Raw genomic sequence first — 19,905 nt, forward strand, 5'->3', positions numbered from 1 at the left:
CAATTTAGCAAATTCTTACTGGCTTTTTCCAGCAAGTGCGTGCCCTGCCTACCTTTGACCTATATACATACTTTGAATCTATTATTTAAAAAGGCATTCAACTTTGTGTTATATCTCAATTCTTAAATAATTTAAGGACACCTCTGACTTATACAGTTCTGCCTTTGCAGTTTTCCATGTCTCTTCACTTAGGAAAGCATACATTTCTAGGTATAGACAGAGTTTAAAATGAAGAAAATATTTTACCTGATATTGTCCTGCACATGAGCCCATAGTGGGCCCAGTTAGAATCCGTCAATTTAAGAAGGCCATAACCAGCCCTAGAGGAGATGCGAAGGAGGCTGATAATTTGCTTAGTGCTTAGCAGTTAGGGAAATCATGCCAAGGACTGAATGACCTGCATAAATCCTGGGCCATTTGCACATCCTCACCAGCACTTAGTAAGGTCATAGTATGTTTGATTATCAAGGACTTACAGCCACATATTAGGATCATTTCTCCTCTTAATTATCCAAGACTGAAAGCACTTCTGGGTTCAGTCTTTATGAGGCCTGCTCTTCCAAAATTGAGAAAGCTGTCCTCCCTCTGTTGGACAGGTGAGCATTTTAAAGATACCCAATATCCAGTTAGAAGAGGAATCCTGGCTCAATCCCCAGAAAAGAAGCATGGCTATCCAGAGTCACTGCCTTACGTGGACACAGTATGCATCCATGAAGGAAGAGTCTGTCTTCCAGGAAAGCATGGAAAATCCAAATTGGTAAGATCACTTCTGTGTGTGTTGTGTGTGTGTGTATGTAGGTTGGGTGCAGGGATGCACAGATGAGCACATGTATTAAAAAGCTATAATGTATACTTGCAACCTATATGATCTTATTAACCAATGTCACCTGAATAAATTTAATAAAAAGCACCCATGATTTCATACTTATAACCTCTGTTTACTTCTCACATAAATTACACATTATTAATTTTTAATCACACAGGTAATTGATGAGTAGATTTCCTTATGGAGGGAAAACGATAGAGCTCACCTCCTTTCTGGCCACCCTGTCCAATCCTGGTGTCTTTTGCCTTCTCCAGAGGCAATGAGTGTCATCACTGAGCTGAGTATTTTTCTAGACTTTTAAGAGTTACCTTTAGGTTCTCACCTGTGTACTCACAAAGCCTGCATAGTATGGTTTCATATATCTGCTTTTACATACATGCTTTCATTCTGTGTGAACCATTGTGCCCTTATCTTTTTTGCTTAATAGAATGTTTCTAAACTTTATCCATAACATATAAATATATACATATATATATATGCCATATTCCTTTGAACTGTTGCATCATCTTCCACCTTATGATTACACTATATTCTATTTAGTTTTTTCCTTTTTGACAGATGTTCTGGTGGTTTCCAGTTTTTTTTAAAATTATAAACAGTACTGCAATATTGGTAAGGCTTATTTATAATCCTCATAAATGCCATATATGAATGTTTCTCTAAAGGAGAAATTTTAATTCTCAGGTTTATTGAGATATTATTTACATATAATAAAATTTATTCTTGCCCTAGCTGGTTTGGCTCAGTGGTTAGAGTGTTGGCCTCTGGACTGAAGGGTCGTGGGGTTTGATTCCCAGTCAAGGGCACGCACCTCGGTTACAGGTTCGCTCCCTGGCCCTGGTCGGGGCATGTGTGGGAAGCAACCAATTGATGTTCTCATCTCTCTCTCTCTCTCTCTCTCTCTCTTTCTCTCTCTCTCTCTCTCTCTCTCTTCCCCCTTCTCCCTCCCTTCCACTCTGTCTGAAAATCATTGGAAGGGATATCCTGAAACAAAAGACTGCATGGGAGGGGAGGGCACCTGGATAAAAATAATTGGAGTATACTAGCAAGGAGGAGGTACTACACACCCTTTCCCTCCCTCTTCACCTTGGTGCCCATTGTCTTTGTCATGCTTTGGAAGTAATAGAAACGTACCAATGCAAATGAATACAGGGCTCTCTCTATCCATGAGCGGGCCTCCATGGGATAGGAACCAGGAAGTGGAAAGCTAGTAGGAACCAAGGCAGCCTCGTAGTCTCCTGTCTCTGTATACCTGGCTCAGCTGTCTGACAGTCTACAGCCCGCTCCATTCACACAGCCCACCTGGCTCCTCTAGACTTCTACAGGTTCTCATCCGATGCCACAGTAACTGGCTGGATCTTGGGTAGAATCCCTCCTCTGAACTATGATTATATGCCTTTGCACAATTTACTCCACATCTCGAAGCCTCAGTTTCCTAATCAGTATGAAGGGGATAATATCCCTACCTCCAAGGGTTGCTGGGACAGTCAAATGAGAGTAGTCGATAAATGTTAATGTCTAGTATTACTACCTTTATTGTTGCTATTATCAGAATCTTAAAAATCCACGGGACTCCCACCTTTAGCATGTATTATCTTACTGCAGAAACAGCGTTTATAATGGTTTCCGTTAGGCTACAGGAAGATGTTCTGTGTTGTGACTTTGAGTTTTTTCAGCACACCATATTGGGGATAAGAGCTCCTCAATCCGGGAGGCATGGGAAGGAGGAACCCTTCCATGTTAGGTGCAGCGTGAGATTTGAGCACTGGAGGGAAAGCATCCAGAGTTGATGCAAGCATTTGGCAGGGACCAAATCCCCTGTGTTCTGGTTTTCTTCCTGGTCCGTGCCGTGACTGTGGCTGCCGTAGTCCCAGGGGCATCACGCTTGGAGCTCTGAGGAGCTGCCTGTTTCCAGAGTCAGAGATGTTGGGCCAATGCACAGCTTTCCCTTGGACACTCATCCCAAATCGGAGAGTAGAAATAAAAAATTAAAAAATTGACAGCCAGCTCTTGCAGGAATGTGCTTTATTTAATATGTGGAACAGGACTGCAGCATTTGCTTTCGCTAGTGGAGAATGGAGTACATTGCTTTAATTTCTCAGAAAGCAAAGTCGTGGTTTCTGCCCTCTGAAACCCTACATTCTGAGATAAGCTTATTCATTTCTTATGATTTTGGGTTTGCTTCCCTTCTTTAAAATATATTTGTTAGTTTCTTATTCTTTTGTTAGTTTTTATTGGACTATATGGGAACATAATGGATATGCATTTGATCTGTCTTTAATAATGGACATTTACCTTATTCAAGTAATGCAATTCTAAAAGATAATCATCTTATAAAAGCGTTTTCTTGGGCGTTGCTCTTTCACGGTAGCTGTTTGGGTTTTTGCGATAAGTAATAAGGTTTTTCTCATCTTGAAGCCAGGTTTAAGCTGTCCCATCAGTGGAGACTCCTCTGTTTATGATGTTGTGGAGCTGGGCGTTTTGCTTTTGAGTAGCAGGACCATTCTTCCATACTCAGCACCGAGCATTCTAATGCCAATGTCTCCACCTTCCCATGTCTTCAGAGTTTCTGCCTATCCATTGATGCTTACAGATCCGATTGCTGAGATTTCAAAGTGCTCAGCCTAGTAGAATATGTATTAATCACATCTGATATGTTGATTCAATGTTTATAAAATATCCAAGACATTTCTCCTGAAATACAGTGAAAGAAACAAGCCAAAGTCAAACTTGACACACAGATTAAATGAATGGGATGAGCAACTGTTCTTAGTTCAACAAATTTCCCTTATAATTGAAGTTACTCGTAGGAATAGTCTCCATTCTAACAAATAAGGTAGGTAACATTTAGAAATTTTTGTTTTTCAACTCTTGGATTAAAACATCCCAAGTTTCAAATTTTTATCTGGTGAATCACAAATAGTATAATGTGCTTGTTTCAAGGGGCTAATTTTGGGGCATTTTTCTTTGTGTATCTGTTTTTTAAGTCTGAAGTCTTTTATTTGTTTCCAGGAGCAAATTGGACATTTTGTTAAGTTTCATGTGTTTAGCACTCGCCTTTTTAGTTGACTGCCAAACCTGCTTTCACTGCGATATGAAATATTCTGGCTCTGTTAACTTTACTTCGGTATTATTTCCAATCTCTAATCCTGGTGATAAAGAGCACAAGGGTATAATTATCTAATAGCCTGAATAAATATCACTGTATTTGTCCCAAAACATGTCTCCCTGTGCTCACATTGACCTGGATTTCCAGCCCTTCTCGGTGTAAATATGACATCTGGGCAGGAGCCTTCTGGCTCAGTGAGACTGCTCTCCAAAAGATACTCGCTTGCCTTTTATGTTTGTGCTCACATAACAGGTCTCTGTTTTCCCATTCTGCTGTACCTGTACCTTCAGTGTGTACCTAGCATGGTACTCGGCTCATAGAGGAGGCTCTGTGGCCATTTGTTGAATGAATGACGAATGACCATCTGCTCAAGGAGTTACAGATAGTGCTCTTCATGGGCTGAAGTGGGCACAAAGGGAGGGACCTGAAAAGGGATGGAACCAATAGGAGGGGCAAGTGCAATTGGGAAAGTCCAATAGGATTGGGTAGGAAATTCGATGTAGAGGGAATCTGGAACCATTCATATGGAGACCTATTAATGGTGTTGCTGCTTGGATGCTGCCGTGCCGTTTGGCTCTGGGCTAAAGGGATAAAGCTGGCCGAGCTCCCTCACAGAGTGATGTAAAGGTTTAATAAGATAATAGATGGAGATGTTCCTCACTTGGGGGGTATAAGGCACTAGATAAATGAAAGTTGTTGTTGGAACTAATGGTGAATATAAATGCTATGTTCAAAGTGGGGTGATTCCTTAAAGTACTAACTTTGAAAAATGGAGTAAGCTGTTTTATTGCAAAGGATGGTGATGATTGAACTGGAAACAATGATGTTCAGCCAAGAGCGCATTCTGTGCCATTTCCAAGTAAGAGCTTTTGAAATATTTTAGTGAATGCCTCTGGATTTATTTTTCATCCTCCTACCCCCCCCCTTTTTTTTTTTGAGTTGTGTGTTAACGCAGGGCTCGGGGGGTGGGTAGGGGTGGGAGGGTAAGCCTGGAGATAATTCTAGTCCTGGGGACTTGGGCTGGCTCCTGGAAATCACTGTCTTAAAAAAGTCCTCCAGCCCTAGCTGGTTTGGCTTAGTAGACAGAGCATCGGCCTTCAGTTAAAGGGTCCCAGGTTCGATTCCAGTCAAGGGCACATGCCCAGGTTGCGGGCTCCAACCCCAGTAGGGGCTGTGAAGGAGGCAGCCAATCAATGATTCTCTCTCATCATTGATGTTTCTTTCTTTCTTTTTTTAATTTTAATAAATCTTTATTCAGATTATTACAATTGTTCCTCCTTTTCCCCCCCGTAGCTCCACTCCACCCAGTTCCCACCCCACCTTCTGCCCTTACCTCCCCCACACTGTCCTCATCCATAGGTGTACGATTTTTGTCCAGTCTCTTCATGAACCCCCCATACCCCTTTCCCCCTGAGAATTATCAGTCCACTCCCTTTCTATGCCCTTGATTCTATTATATTCACCAGATTATTCTGTTCCTCAGGTTTTTAATTCACTTGATTTTTAGGTTCACTTGTTGATAGATATGTATTTGTTGTTCATAATTTTTCTCTTTACTTTTTTCTTCTTCCTCTTCTTTAAGAATACCTTTCAGCATTTCATATAATACTGGTTTGGTGGTGATGAACTCCTTCAGCTTTTTCTTATCTGTGAAGCTCTTTATCTGCCCTTCAATTCTGAATGATAGCTTTGCTGGGTAGAGTAATCTTGATTGTAGGTTCTTGCTATTCATCACATTGAAAATTTCTTGCCACTCCCGTCTGGCCTGCATAGTTTCTGTTGAGAAGTCAGCTGACAGTCGTATGGGTGCTCCCTTGTAGGTAATTAACTGTTTTTCTCTTGCTGCTTTTAATATTCTCTCTTTGTCTTTTGCTCTTGACATTTTAATTATGATGTGTCTTGGTGTGGTCCTCTTTGGATTCCTTTTGTTTGGGGTTCTGTGCGCTTCCTGGACTTGTAAGTCTATTTCTTTCACCAGGTGGGGGAAGTTTTCGGTCATTATTTCTTCAATTAGGTTTTCAGTATCTTGCTCTCTCTCTTCTTCTGGCACCCCCATAATTCTGATGTTGGTACGCTTGAAGTTGTCCCAGAGTCTTCTTACACTATCTTCAACTTTTTGGATTTTTTTTTTTTTTGCTTTTTGCTTTTTCGGTTGAGTGTTTTTTGCTTCTTTGTATTTCAATTCTTTGACTTGATTCTTGTGTTCCTCTAGTCTGTTTTTGGGTCTCTGTATAATATTTTTTATTTCAGTCAGTGTATGTTTAATTTCTAGTTGGTCCTTTTTCATATCTTCGAGGGTCTCATTATATTTATCGGCATTTTCTAGGATATTCTTGAAAAGCCTTATAACTGTGGTTTTGAATTCTATATCCAGTCGTTTGTTTTCCTCCATTTCTTTCGTTTGTGATCTGATTCTTTGACGCCGCATTTTCACTGCTTCCCTGAGTTGGTAAGGTAGATTTGTGTGCTAGGTTTCCAATATGGCCCAGTGGGTCTGCCTCCCCAGTTAACCTGAGGTGGACACTCTTGGTGCACCCCTTTGTGGACTGTGTGTACAGCCTTGTTGTAATTAAGTCTTGATTATTGTTGGTATCACTGGGAAGAATTGACCTCCAGGCCAGTTGGCTGTAAGGATCAGCTGTGTCTACGCTGGGAGAAGTTCGGTGCTGGAGACAGCCTTATAGGATTAGACTTGCCAAATTGCAATAGCCTCTGTGCTCAGCTTGGATGGGGTGGAGTCTCAGTCTTGGCTTCCCGTCAGCCTTGCCCTTGTGCGCACGTGCGCGCCTTCAGACCTCTGCCTTCCCCGGCTCCCGAGTCTCCGCCCGAGAGTCCAGACTCCCCCCACAAGAGCGTGGGTCCCCAGGGGCTCGCCTGGAACTGGGATTCACTGCAGTCAGAACTGGGGCTCAGTGCAGTCAGGAGCCTCTGACTCCCTTCCACTAGGGAAAGCCTGTGGCAACCTCCGCAGCCTTTGTGCGCACTGGCACGCATGCGCCTTCAGACTTCTGCCTTCCCCAGCTCCCGAGTCTCCGCCCGAGAGTCCAGACTCCCCCCACAAGAGCGTGGGTCCCCAGGGGCTCGCCTGGAACTGGGGTTCACTGCAGTCAGAACTGGGGTTCAGTGCGGTCGGAGGCTTCCTTCCCCCTTCCGCCAGAGAAAGTCAGCCAGGCTCTCAGCCGCCCTTCCTCTCTGCGCGCACAAAGCCCCTTTGCCGTACCTCCAATTCTCTGTGAGCTTTTCTCTTTCCTTCTAGTTGTAGAATTTTCACTCAGCCAGCTTTCCTGTGGTTCTGGATGGTGTCCGTTCTGTCTTTTAGTTGTAGTTTTGAAGTTGTTGTGCGAGGCAGCAGTTTAGGTGCTTACCTATGCCGCCATCTTGGTTTCTCCTCCATCATTGATGTTTCTATCTCTCTTTCCCTCTCCCTCTCCCTCTCTGAAATCTATATATATATATATATATATATATATATATATATATATATATATATATCCTCGAGTGAGGATAAAACAAACAAAAAGTCCTCCAGGTAAATCTGATGAGCAGCTCAGTTTGAAAGCCTCTGGTCACCTGTCTGTACGCTGTGGGCACAAGGGTGAGCAAGCATCTAGCTGGCAGCCCTTTTGGAGCTCCCTTTTGTGCAACATTCCTGCCAGTCTCATAAAGCATGAGCAGTTGATAATCTGGCTCTCCAGCAAACAGTGAACACTTTTCAGCAGAAACACCCTGTTAGAAAGTAGCAAAACTCAGATGAGGGTCCTCTTGAATTTATGCAAGAGAGGAATAATCAGTGGAAGTAAGGGATGAAGAAGGGAGCCTTGAGTTGGATTCGTGTCAAAATGTGTTATGTTTTCTTATGGAGCAGATGCCTTTTTAACCTTCCTTCCTTTCCTCCTTCCCTCCCTTCCGTCCCTCCCTTCCTCCTTCCCTCCCTCCCTCCCTCCCTCCCTCCCTCCTTTCCTTTTTTAAAGTTTCTTGCATCTGTAGTAAATAAAAAGTTTCAGTATTAAAAATTATATTTTAGTCCTGGTCGGTGTTGCTCAGTGGTTAGAGTGTCGGCCTGTGCACCAAAGGGTTGTGGGTTCAATTCCTGGTCCAGGTTGCATATCTGGGTTGGGGTTTTAATCCCCAGTTGGGGTGTGTGCAGGAGGCAACCAATCAATGTGTCTCTCTTGCATCAATGTTTCTTTTTCTCCCTCCCTCCCTTCCTTTTACTTTCTCTAAAAATCAATGGGAAAAATATCCTTGGTGAGGATTAACAAAAAAAAAATTATAGTATTTTATTAAACAGGCAAGGATCTCCTGCAGAACAACTTAGAGGTCATGAGACAATAAACAGAACCCGATGACAATCTACTTAGTTTAAGGCTCTGCCTCCTCCATCTCTCTAAGCACCACTAGTATTAGTAGCTAAGCAAAGAGATGGAAAATAAAACTGACAAGCTGAGTTCAGTTTCCTGGTTTGCATTTATGGCTACATTTTGAGACATTTTCTGTGCTGGATGTGGAGGCTGCTGCATTTAATATGCATCTGACCTCAAGAGGGTTGTAAGGGTGAGAGGAACTGAGGAGTGGTCATTCCTAGCTTGTTCTGTTTGATTCTCCCCTCTGCTCTGGGATGATTCAGCGGCCTCATGTCTAAAGTTAGGAAAACCCTCCAGCCCTCATATAGGTCAAGATTGAATGAATCTTGATCTAAGTATTCTTTATTATATTGAAACTAGAGGCCCAGTGCATGAAATTTGTGCACCGGGGTGGGGGTTTCCTTAGCCCAGCCTGCACCCTCTCCAATTGGGGACCCCTTGGGGGATGTCCAACTGCCGGTTTAGGCCCCATCACACAGGGATCGGGCCTAAACCGGCAGTTGGACATCCCTCTTGCAATCTGGGGCCACTGGGTCCTAACCGCTCACGTGCCTGCCTGCCTGATTGCCCCTAACTGCCTCTGCCTGCCAGCCTGATTGCCCCCAACCACCTCTTCCTGCCTGCCTGATCACCCCTAACTGCTCTCCTCTGCCAGCCTGATCGCCCCTAACTGCTTTCTCCTGCTGGCCTGATAACCCCTAACTGCCCTTCCCTGATGGCATGATTGCCCCTAACCCCCTCCTGGCCTGATCTCGCCCCCCAATTGTCCTCCCTTGCCAGCCTGATCGCCCCTAACTGCCTCTGTCTTGGCCTCCACCACCATGGCTTTGTTCGGAAGGAAGTCAGAAGTCTGGAAGATGGCCAGTTGACCCAGTATAATTACCATATTACCCTTTTATTAGTATAGATATATTATATAGGATAGGATTGCTTAAACGGAGGGCGGGGAGCCTTTTTCAGCGGGAGGAGATGCTCTTTGCAGACAAAAATACATATTCCCTATATCTGGACTGATAGCCAGCCAAATATGCACTATACTGCCAAACTGGTTATTAAAAAATTGAACTGCTTTCTTACATCTTATACTGAATACCTATTGCCCTTAAAACCCCTCCTCAGCCCCCACGTTAGGTTCTGCCTTTGCAGTTCACCCAGATTAGGTTCTGATTGGTCGGTTTCTATGCCAGTCAGCGTCAAAAGCTCTGCGTCCTAGTTAGCCATTGGCTCCTCACAGTTCACCCAGATTAGGTTCTGATTGGTCGGTTTCTATGCCAGTCAGCATCAAAAGCTTCGCCTCCTAGGCAGCCATTGGCTCTTCTGGGAAATCCAGAACGGCCTCACTGACAGCTGCCTTTCTCTCTGCACCTATCTCTGGGCCTGATCCGCAGCCTCCACAGCAGCTGCAGATCAGGCCCCGCCTCTCTTTTTCTCCAGGCCTTGCCAGCCTCCACGGCAGCTGCTGATCAGGCCCTGCCTCTCTCTCCAGGCGTCTCTCTGGGCCTGATCTGCATCTGCTGCGGCAGTGGTTAGTTCGTTAGGCCTCTGGACTGGTCCCGGGCCAGAGGCTAATGACCTCGCCTCGCCCGCCTCACCCCGCTCACCCCCCACCACCCCACCTGCCTGCCTGCTGCCAGCCTTGCTGTGATAGGAGCCTGTGGGCCATGGGGGAGGGACCAAGAGGTGCTCCATGCACTTCCTGGTGACTGGTCATCCTTCCGGTCATTTAGGTCATGATGGCCCTAGGCTATTATTAGTATAGATATAATGCTTCCTCTTTTTCCATGTGTATTCCATGTTCATAGTAGAACATTTACAAAATACACACAAGAAAAAAGAACATAATATGTTCATGCCCTCTTTAGGTATGTGCTCTTTCTGGTCAGTGACCCCAAAGAAAACCCTATTCTGACCTCTATCCTTATAGATTAGTTCTGCCTAGGGTTGCTCTTCACATGGATGGAATTATACACTCTGTGCTCTGTTGTTTCAGTTTTCTTTTGCTCAACATCCTGTCTATAAGCATCATCTTATATGTATTGATAGTTTGTTCTTTTCCCATTGCTGTGTAGCATTCCATTGTGGGAGCATACTACAGTTGGTGCAATTTATTTACTCATTTTTACAAACATGAAATCATCCTTTATGTGGTATTCTGACTTTTACATTAACTTATCATTACATTTGGGACCATCTTTCCTTATTAAATATGCCATTTTAAAAAATGATTTATTTGTGACTGATTACATGTACTTATTGGATAAAAGTATTTTAGTGTGCTTTATTAATATCCTAATTTGGGGGCATTTGCAATATTTACATGATTTACTGTTATAAATAATGATGTGGTGAATATCTTTATAGGCTGGCCTAAGTCCTCCTCTAAGATTATTTGCTTAGGCAGTATTGTTAGAGATAAGCGTTATGTGTCCAAGGGTTTGAGGCTTTTATTAGGTATTGCTAAACTGCAACATGCATTCTTAAGCATCTCAGACAACTCCCCAGGGCATGGCAGTTGGTAGTGTTGTGCAGACCTACATTTCCAGGGCCCAGTACAAAACGGAAATCCAGAGTTCCTTGTTCAAAAATGGTTAAGAATTTCAAAATAGTGATAGGAGGGCATTCACCTCAGTGTGAAGCCCTTCTGACAGCTGAGCCTGTGCGGCCACATGGATCACACATTCTGGAAGCCAGCCCTGGATGTGAGGCATACACCGGTGGGACCGATAGCCCGACACCTCCTACCAGGCCAGTTCACAGACTGCAGGAGATGTCACCACAATAAGAATATCTGTGGAACCTTCATTTCCCCTCAGTTACTTTGATTAAATTCCATCATGAAAACAATTAGGCAAGGTTTGCCACACCTAACCAGTCTATACCTCAGGGATAGGTTCTTACTAACAGCTGTTGTTTTCCTGGAAATCGTTGTATTCAGGATTCAGAGCTGGTATTTCCTTGCTCTGGGGATTAGATCCTGATCCATATTTCCTCTGAACGTTGTTATTTTCCCCAATCCAGAAGGAACCAGAATTTTAAATGACCTCGAAGTAGAAGACTGATGGTATAAACTGCCATTCACTTTCACAAAGGTGTTCCGAAATTTGAGCTGTGCTTTCTTTGTTGTGATTCCATTGTGTCCTATGTTGAATTATGTCCGCCTGTGGACCAACCGGTAGATGTGACTCAGATACAAGTGAATGAGTGAATGAGCCTCCTCTTTTTACATAATTGTCCAGTTACTGTGGGGCTTATCTCTCAGCCAGGTGAAGGCTGTCCCCTACTGACTTTAAGAGGTGGAACTCCTAGACATTTGGTTCAATTCCCCTGACATAAGTATTGAAATGTATTATCACTTTCTCCCCTTCTTTTGCTTCTTCCCTTCCTTTTCCCTACCCTCTCTTCTTTGCTCCATCCTTTCGTTCCTAATGCATTATTGATTTCCTACCATGTGCTAATCATTGCAATTGGCATTGATGCAACGAAGAAGAAAAAATACAGGTACAACCATTCAGAAAAACATTTGGCATTAATCTATTAAAATAGAAAGTGTGCCTGTCCTGTGGCCAAGATATTTAATTGCTAGATACTCTAGAGCTGTGGTTCTCAACCTTTCTAATGCCGCGACCCTTTAATACAGTTCCTCATGTTGTGGTGACCCCCAACCATAAAATTATTTTCGTTGCTACTTCATAACTGTAATTTTGCTACTGTTAATGAATCGTAATGTAAATATCTGTGTTTTCCAATGGTCTTAGGCTCTACAGCAGCGGTTCTCAACCTGTGGGTCGTGACCGCTAGCAGGGTCACCTAAGACCATCGGAAAACACAGATATTTACATTACGATTCATTAACAGTAGCAAAATTACAGTTATGAAGTAGCAACAAAAATAATTTTATGGTTGGGGGTCACCACAACATGAGGAACTGTATTAAAGGGTCGCGGCATTAGAAAGGTTGAGAACCACTGCCTAGAGACTCTTGTGCACATATGTACCTGGATACGTTATGCATATTTTCATTATAGCACCGTTGATAATAGCTCCAAACGGGGTCCATTCTAAATGTCCATCTTCAGTAGAGTGGATATATAATTTGGAGAATTTTCAAACAATAGAACACTATGAAGCAATGAAAATGAATAAACAATAGCTACATGCAACAATATGGATGAATCTTAGCTGAGAACATGGGTTTTATTCTCTGCTTAAGTAAACAGCCAGTGACGACATCAGTGTGTGTGTAGGACACTGACTCTGGGCAGTGTGGATGGTAGAGTCCCCGCAGGAGACAGGGACCCCATTGGGAGGTAGTGTGGTGGTCCTGGGGAGAGAAAGCCATCAGGTGATTAATGAGACTTTAAGTGAAGGATAAGCCAGAAGTTAGCATACACCTGTGTTGAAAAGGGTTCTTGGTAGCAGAGCCTTTAAAGAATAATTTTTATTTATATAAAAATGATCATCAGGGCTTTATCCTATATAATAAAAGGATAATATGCAAATTGACCCTAACAGCGGAACAACCAGAACGACTGCTGGACCAGTCACTATGAGGTGCACTGACCCCACCTCTTGGTCCCTTTCCCCTGGCCGGCAGGCTCTGATCTCCTGATGGCGAATGGGGAACCGGGGGTGGGTGGCGGGGGATGTGGGCAGCACCAGGCCAAGGCCCCTGCCCTGCCGGTCACCCCACACACCCGAGGTGGGGGTGGGGCTGGAGAGTGGGCGGGAACAGCCGGCCGCTCAGTCCCTTCCCCCGGCCATCAGGCACCGATCACCCCATGGTGAACAGGGAACTGGGGGTGGGTGGTGGTGGGGGGTGGGGCTGGCTGTGGGCAACCAGGGAAGATGGCCCTGATTGCAGGCCAGGCCTAGAAGACCATACCCGCACAAGAATTTCATGCACCGGGCCTCTAGTTATTTATATTTTGGGCAATTGGCAAGTAATACATATTTATTATAGAAAATTAGTAAAAAGAACAAAGTAAATAAATAACACCTATAATTCACCCATAAATTTTCTTGTTAATATTTCAGCTGTCCATTTGTTCGTGCATTCATCCATATATTCATCCATCCTTCTTTTCCTTCCCCTCCTCCTCCTCCTCCTCCTCTTCCTCCCTCAAAAAGGGCTGAAATTAATCTGTATATTGTTGTGTAACCTGCACAGGAACTTACATGGAGGCTTCTCTAACATGAGGGATTTAGGTTAGCTCTGTGTAGTAAGAAGCAAATATCTGATGTGCTTTGTCAGTGAGTTATTTAGGGAAACTGCAACATTTTCTTCTCTGGCAATCTTGAAATATAATGGAATAAACTCTTATCTCGTTGATGGCAAGGGCAGGACCCCGCTTCACTGTTCTGTTATTATCCCATATGTGGGAAAACCCTGAGCATGCTTTTCTGAGCACGCACTTCTCCTAAAATGGGTGAAAAGAAATATCGCTTAGAATGTGATGTAAGAGAGACTTTTATTAATCCCTCACCTATAATTGCTTTGAGGACTGAAGAGTGTGCCTATCCCAAGAGGGTAAGACTGCTCAACGTTTTATTTTTAAATATTAAAATCACTGTTAAATTCTACTCTGACTAATCAGGAATAAAGACAGGAAAATTTAGTGTCACATGAGCAAATCATTTTAAATAGGCTTAAATCTAAGGGGTGAAAGCTGCTTTGGCTAGATTATAATTATTTGCCTAGACCATTTATATTGGATTGGCTAGGATAACTCCGCGTGTGTGTGTGTGTGTGTGTGTGTGTGTGTGTGTGTGTGTGAGAGAGAGAGAGAGAGAGAGAGAGAGAGATTGAGAGAGAGAGAGAGAGAGAGTCAAAGTCAAAGAGAGAGGAGACAGAGTGTTCTGAAGGCTTTGTTTTTCTGTGTGTGTGATCTAAATGTAGTCTACTGATATAAAAGGATTGGAGAGAAGGTCTAATTAATTGTTAGATAATTATTGGGATTGGAGAAAAGGTCTAATTAATTAAGTTAGATAACTATTGTTACCAAAATCACAGCTTTTTAGATCCATAGTTTTCTCTGAACATTTTTCTTAGTGTCAGTAAATGTGCTTATATATGCAGACACACACACACACACACACACACACACACACACACACACACACACACACACAGAAGGACATGGCTCCTATCTCCTTTCCATAGAAATCTAAGTAGGGAAATTGTTTCCTTTGTAGACTCTTTTTGATTATAAAAAAATTTAAATTAATTCATTTAGCCTGGGCATGAAGAGGGTAGTTGAGCTTCTGGAATGTCTGACCATTACTCATTCAGAAATTATTGTGGGTTTTTCTGCTGTATTGCAAAATATGCATTTATAAAAAAGCCCCATGTTCCACAAAATTACACTCTTAAAATATCCTATTGAGATGCAGTTGACATATAACATTGTGTAAGTTTAAGATGTACAATGTAATGATTTGATATATGTGCATAATGCAAAATGATTAAGGCAATGAGGTTTGTTTAATGGTCCATCACCTCCCATAGTTACATTTTTTTTTTTTTTTGGTGGTGAGAACTTTTAAAATCTACTCTCCTAGCAACTTGAAACAAGTATTCTCTAGTTTGAATAAGACTGTTGCTTCTGTTATATAATCTGTAAGTCTCTAATGAAATATTTTGTTGTAACAGGCAATTATTGAATTGCTGTGGATATAATTTTGTGGTGATTATAAGTGGTAATTAAGCTTTGGAAATCCCTGTGGTTTAAATATCTGAATGTAGAATGACATCAAAGATTATACTTTTATTTTTTGCAGGACAGAGTTCATTCAAAGAGGCAGGATTTCAATCACAGGGGCTGGCTTTCTCAACTGCATTTTGGAAACTTTTGCCAGCACATTCTTAAGACAGGGAGCCCAAAAGGTAAGCTTGTTTCCATTTGGAACCGACATTAATAATTTTAAGAAACCATGGATATTCCCATTGGACTCTTGAATAAAACTCCTATACATACATATGAAGAAAAAAAATACAGTTCATAAACAAATATATGCCAAAATAATCACCCTCACTAATCCTATATAATAAAAGCCTAATATGCTAAGTGTCCAACCATTTGACCGTTCGACCAGTCGCTATGACATGCACTGACCACCAGGGGCAGACACTCTGACTGGTAGATTAGCTTGCTGCTGGGGTCCGGCTGATCAGGACTGGGCAAGATGGGCTGGACATAGCTTGGAGCCCTCCTGCGGTCCCTCCCTGGCCCTGATCATGCACTGGGGGTTCCCTCGGCCTACCCTGCACCCTCTCACAATCTGGGACCCCTTAGGGGATGTCGGAGAGCTGGTTTCAGTTCGATCCCCACAGGCCAAGCCGAGGGACCCCACCAGTGCACGAATCTGTGCACTGGGCCTCTAGTTATTATCTAAATACAAATCAAAGCAAAACTAAAATACTGTCTGTGCCCCATTAAATTAAAAATATACCAATGAAGAGTATGTGATGATATGGAGAATACTTGTAGACTAATTAAGAGAAATAATCAGAAAGAATAATTATATTTATTGTATATATAATATGATGACAACTATTTAATTAAAAAGATAATAATAACTGATATTTATTGAGTGCTTACTGTGTGCTACTCACTGTAAAAAAGAATTTTTACTTATCTTATTTATTCCTTACAAACCTTTGAGAAAGCTATAATTTTGTTCTGATATTAGGGATGAAGAAGACATAGAAATCCGGAGCTCCCCGTTGTCTATTACTGTGGTTTTCAAACTCCATAACTGGGGAGCTTTGACTTCAGGAAGGTGGTTCAGAGGCCACCTTGGCGTTCAAGGTTCCTATGTACCCTGTTTTAAGTAGAGCAATTTAGTTTTTGGTCCAATATGGTTTATCACATGAGATTCATATGTCCTATGTTCTTGCCTAGGGCAAAGTCTAACTCATGCATCTTCATATGCCTATTGCAGGTGTTCTGTAGTGGTTTTGAATTATTTAATATTTATTTTATTTATAGTGTGTTATTTATGATATCTTTTTGTTATTTTTAATTGTAATTATGAGCATAATCACTTATTCCCAGGATTTACTCAGGACTTGTGCATATGTTAACCTAGTAGGCAGGTTTACTGGCTGGTCTAAGGACTATTGTTATGACACCCAGAGATATTCTGGACAATGGACCTTTGTCTTTACTTTGCAAGCCTAGGTTCAAGAATGAGCCTGAACCACAATTGTTAGTCTGAAAGACTGCGAGGGATGAATGAGTGTTTGGTACTGAGTTGTATCCATAGACATACTGCTGAGATTATGATGTGCTCTTGGCCCAGATTAGCTTGTATCCAGATTGGCCTAGCCTGTTTCAGCCTGGGCATGAAGAGGGTAGTTGAGCTTCTGGAAGGTCTGACCATTACTCATTCAGAAATTATTGTGGGTTTTTCTGCTGTATTGCAAAATACGCATTTGTAAAAAAGCCCCATATTCCACAAAATTACACTCTTAAAAATAATAAGGCTGAAGTGAAAAATAATTTTGGTGTCATGTCCCTGCCTGAGTTGATCTCTTTAAAAAAATTTTTTTTTATTGATTTCAGAGAGGAAGGAAGAGGGAGAGAGAAATAGAAATATCAATGACAAGAGAGAATCATTGATCGGCTGCCTCCTGCATGCCTCCGCAACTGGCAACCCAGGCATGTGCCCTTGACCGGAATCGATCCCGGGACCCCTCAGTCCGCAGGCTGACACTCCATCCACTGAGCCAAATTGGCCAGGGCCTGAGTTGATTTCTTGTACGTTGTTTAGGTCAGGAGTGGCAAACTTTTTCTCTAAAGAGTCAGATGAAGTTAGTCTTTGTGGGCCAAGAGGCAAAATTGAGCTATTTTGTAGGTATTTTATAACAAGAGAGAAACCAATTAGCACACATTTTATTAAAAATATAATAACAGTAATTGAGTATACTTTTTTTGGTAATATAGGTCTATTAAGAACATAATTCTTAGAAGAATGGAATTATTTTCTTTTTGGTGGGGGATAATAACATTTAGCTGATCTGGAATAAAAAGTTAGTTTTCCTACTATCAAATTGGTTGTAAATGTTTATTTGTAAAGACGGTTCTTATCTTGTGAACCCTACAAACACAGGTAATGGGCTGGATTTAGCTTGTGGACTATCTTGGACTATAGTTTGCCAATCCTTGCTTTGGATAAATAAATATTGTTTGATTAATCCAAGTAAGCATACAGTGGTTGTGCATTTTGATCCTGTGAGATACATAAAGTAGGCATTATTATTCCCATTTCATTGATGAGAAATGTCTTGAAGGGATAAGTGTACCCAATATGTGCATGGCTGCTTGCCCGCCTTCCTTCCTTTACAAGTACATATTGAGCACCTGCTTTGTGCTAGGCACTGTGTTATGTGTGGGCTAAATGGGTCTCCTCAAGATCATAGGTCTAGCAGGGGGTGGAGTCTGGACTCAAATCCCCATCTTTTATCCATAAGTTTTACCCTTTGCCACTTTATCAGAAGTGATAAAGTCCAAGCTTTTGGGGAGTGGGGAGTACCTGCACTCCCACAGGTTTCTGGCCTCACAGTACGTTTCATGCTCTTGATAGCAGAGAGGGGATTTTATTAACCTTAGTTCTAATTCCCTCCAACGCGTAGTACCGTGGACAGCGCTCTGTACATTTCCATGGAAATGAGTAGCGTTCCAGTTGGTTTCTGATGACTACTGTCTGGAAATAATCAAGGGACACCAATTTTAAAGTGAGGAAGCCAAGTGATTCCTCTGTAATCTCACTCATTATGCTCAAAAGTATGACTATATTCTTTTCTGCCAGCTTTTGCTTTTTCCAAGGTTTTTTTTTTTTTTTTTTTTTTTTTAGAAGCCTCTTTTAATTAGCTTTTCAAGTGTAGGAGCCACTCATGCCTAAGTGTCTTTTACCTTTTATTCAAGTGGTGATATTTTCCGGTGTCAGCCTGATTTCCTGATAAAGCCTTCACAGCTGAGCCTGCATAAGTGGCTTCTGCAGAGGTCACCATGAGTGTTTCAGGTGACTTTATTTTCACTTTAGAACTTTACCCCTAAGGCTGTTGAGTGGTGGTAAAGGTGGGATCTGATATCTTTTTTTTCCCCCAGAAAGAGCAAAGCTAGACACTCAGAGTGTTTATATCCCTGTGTTTGTAAACTAAAAGCCCGCCCTGGACACAGACCCCTAAGCTGAGGTCACTTGTGTTTCTGTGCCTTTGGGGGCTTGTTGGTTGCATTTCTCTTCTCTCTCCTCAGGTGGCCTGTCATTCAGGGGCCTCCGGACACCAATGCTGACTTTCCTATCTGATTCGGTCCCCACTGTGCTCTTGGAATGTGAATAGATGGGTAGGAGAATGGGGATTGCCCCTTCATACTCAGGTCAACAAATAGAAGCAGTTCTGCACTTCCAGCCCAGCAAAGCCCACTGTCTTTGTGATATAGCACAAGTTGCTTCACCCCTCTGATCCTAAGTTTAGTTGTCCACATGTGGGAATTTTAACTCATTCTCACAGAGAGGTGTGAAAGTAGTGCTTGAAAACGTTCAGTATTTAAAAACAGGGTCAAATATACATAAGGTATTCTCTTTGTTCTTAAAAATTAAAAAAAAATCCTACTCACTCGCTTCTTTTTTATACTTTATTTTTATGATTATATTTTTTGTCTTGCTTTGCTTTTACTCCTTAAATTCATATGCATACACACGAGATTTTAAACTCAGAAGTTCAGTTTCACAAACACTTTGGGTGTCAGCTGAGGCAGGCATAAGCTTGTCTGACTCCAGAGTGTGCTCTTGACCACTACACCACAACTGTTCAGTGGTGGTAGAAGTGGGATGTAATGTCTGTGCCATATCCATGGGCTCTGCACTCCAGCCGCTTGTGTGGGGCAAGATGTGTGAGGAGATGTGTGGTGTCCATTAAGGATGGGGGCAGGGCCCACAGAAGCAAGGAGCTCAGTCACCGTGGGAGAACTTATAATTGACCAGAAGAGTGAGGGTCCATGATGTTGTTACTTGCAAGGGCCCTTGATTGGCTACAGAGTGACCTTCTGTTCAGAGCCCCAGACGCCAGATGCCTAAATGCTGCTGAGGGTGTGTTTAGCTGGCATTTCTGGCATTTTTACTATAATGACATATCCTTTTTCTGATTTTTAATGGATTACAGATTTGTTGTGCTTCTTGTTTTGAAAATATCTTTATATTAAGAAAGATATTAAAATGTATGTTAATTTTTTTATTATGGTAAAATATACATGACATAAAATTCACCATCGTAATCATTCCAAAGTGTACAGTCCAGTGTCACAAAGTACATTTGGTGTTGTGCAACCATCACCACCATCCATCTCCAGAGCTTTTTCATTATCTTAAGCAGAACTCTGTACCCATCCTATATAATAAAAGCCTAATATGCAAATTGACCGAAAGGTGGAACGACCAGTTAGCGGGGGTGGGGCTGGGGAGCAGGCAGCGCCAAGGCGGGTGCCAGTGGGCAAAGGGAGGGGACAGCGATCGGGGCGGGGGGGGGGAGCGGCGACCGGCGGTGGCAGAGGGGTGATGGGGGGTGGGGCAGGTTGCTCACTGGGGAGCAGGCCTAAGCCATCTGT

At 42.5% G+C, this 19,905-nt stretch overlaps 1 protein-coding gene across 3 annotated transcripts in view; it reads left to right on the plus strand.

Annotated features, from left to right (window-relative positions):
• Positions 1-19,905, plus strand: part of PRELID2 (PRELI domain containing 2) — a 90,631-nt gene that overhangs the window by 39,612 nt on the left and 31,114 nt on the right. For all 3 annotated transcript variants that reach the window (XM_080673052.1, XM_080673050.1, XM_080673051.1), the window contains exons 4-5: positions 597-757; positions 15,077-15,182. In XM_080673052.1, the coding sequence (XP_080529178.1) occupies positions 597-757; positions 15,077-15,182 (267 nt within the window). The remainder of the gene's footprint in view (positions 1-596; positions 758-15,076; positions 15,183-19,905) is intronic.

Source organism: Plecotus auritus (genome assembly GCF_963455305.1).
Source record: "Plecotus auritus genome assembly, chromosome: 6".
Taxonomy (NCBI): domain Eukaryota; kingdom Metazoa; phylum Chordata; class Mammalia; order Chiroptera; family Vespertilionidae; genus Plecotus; species Plecotus auritus.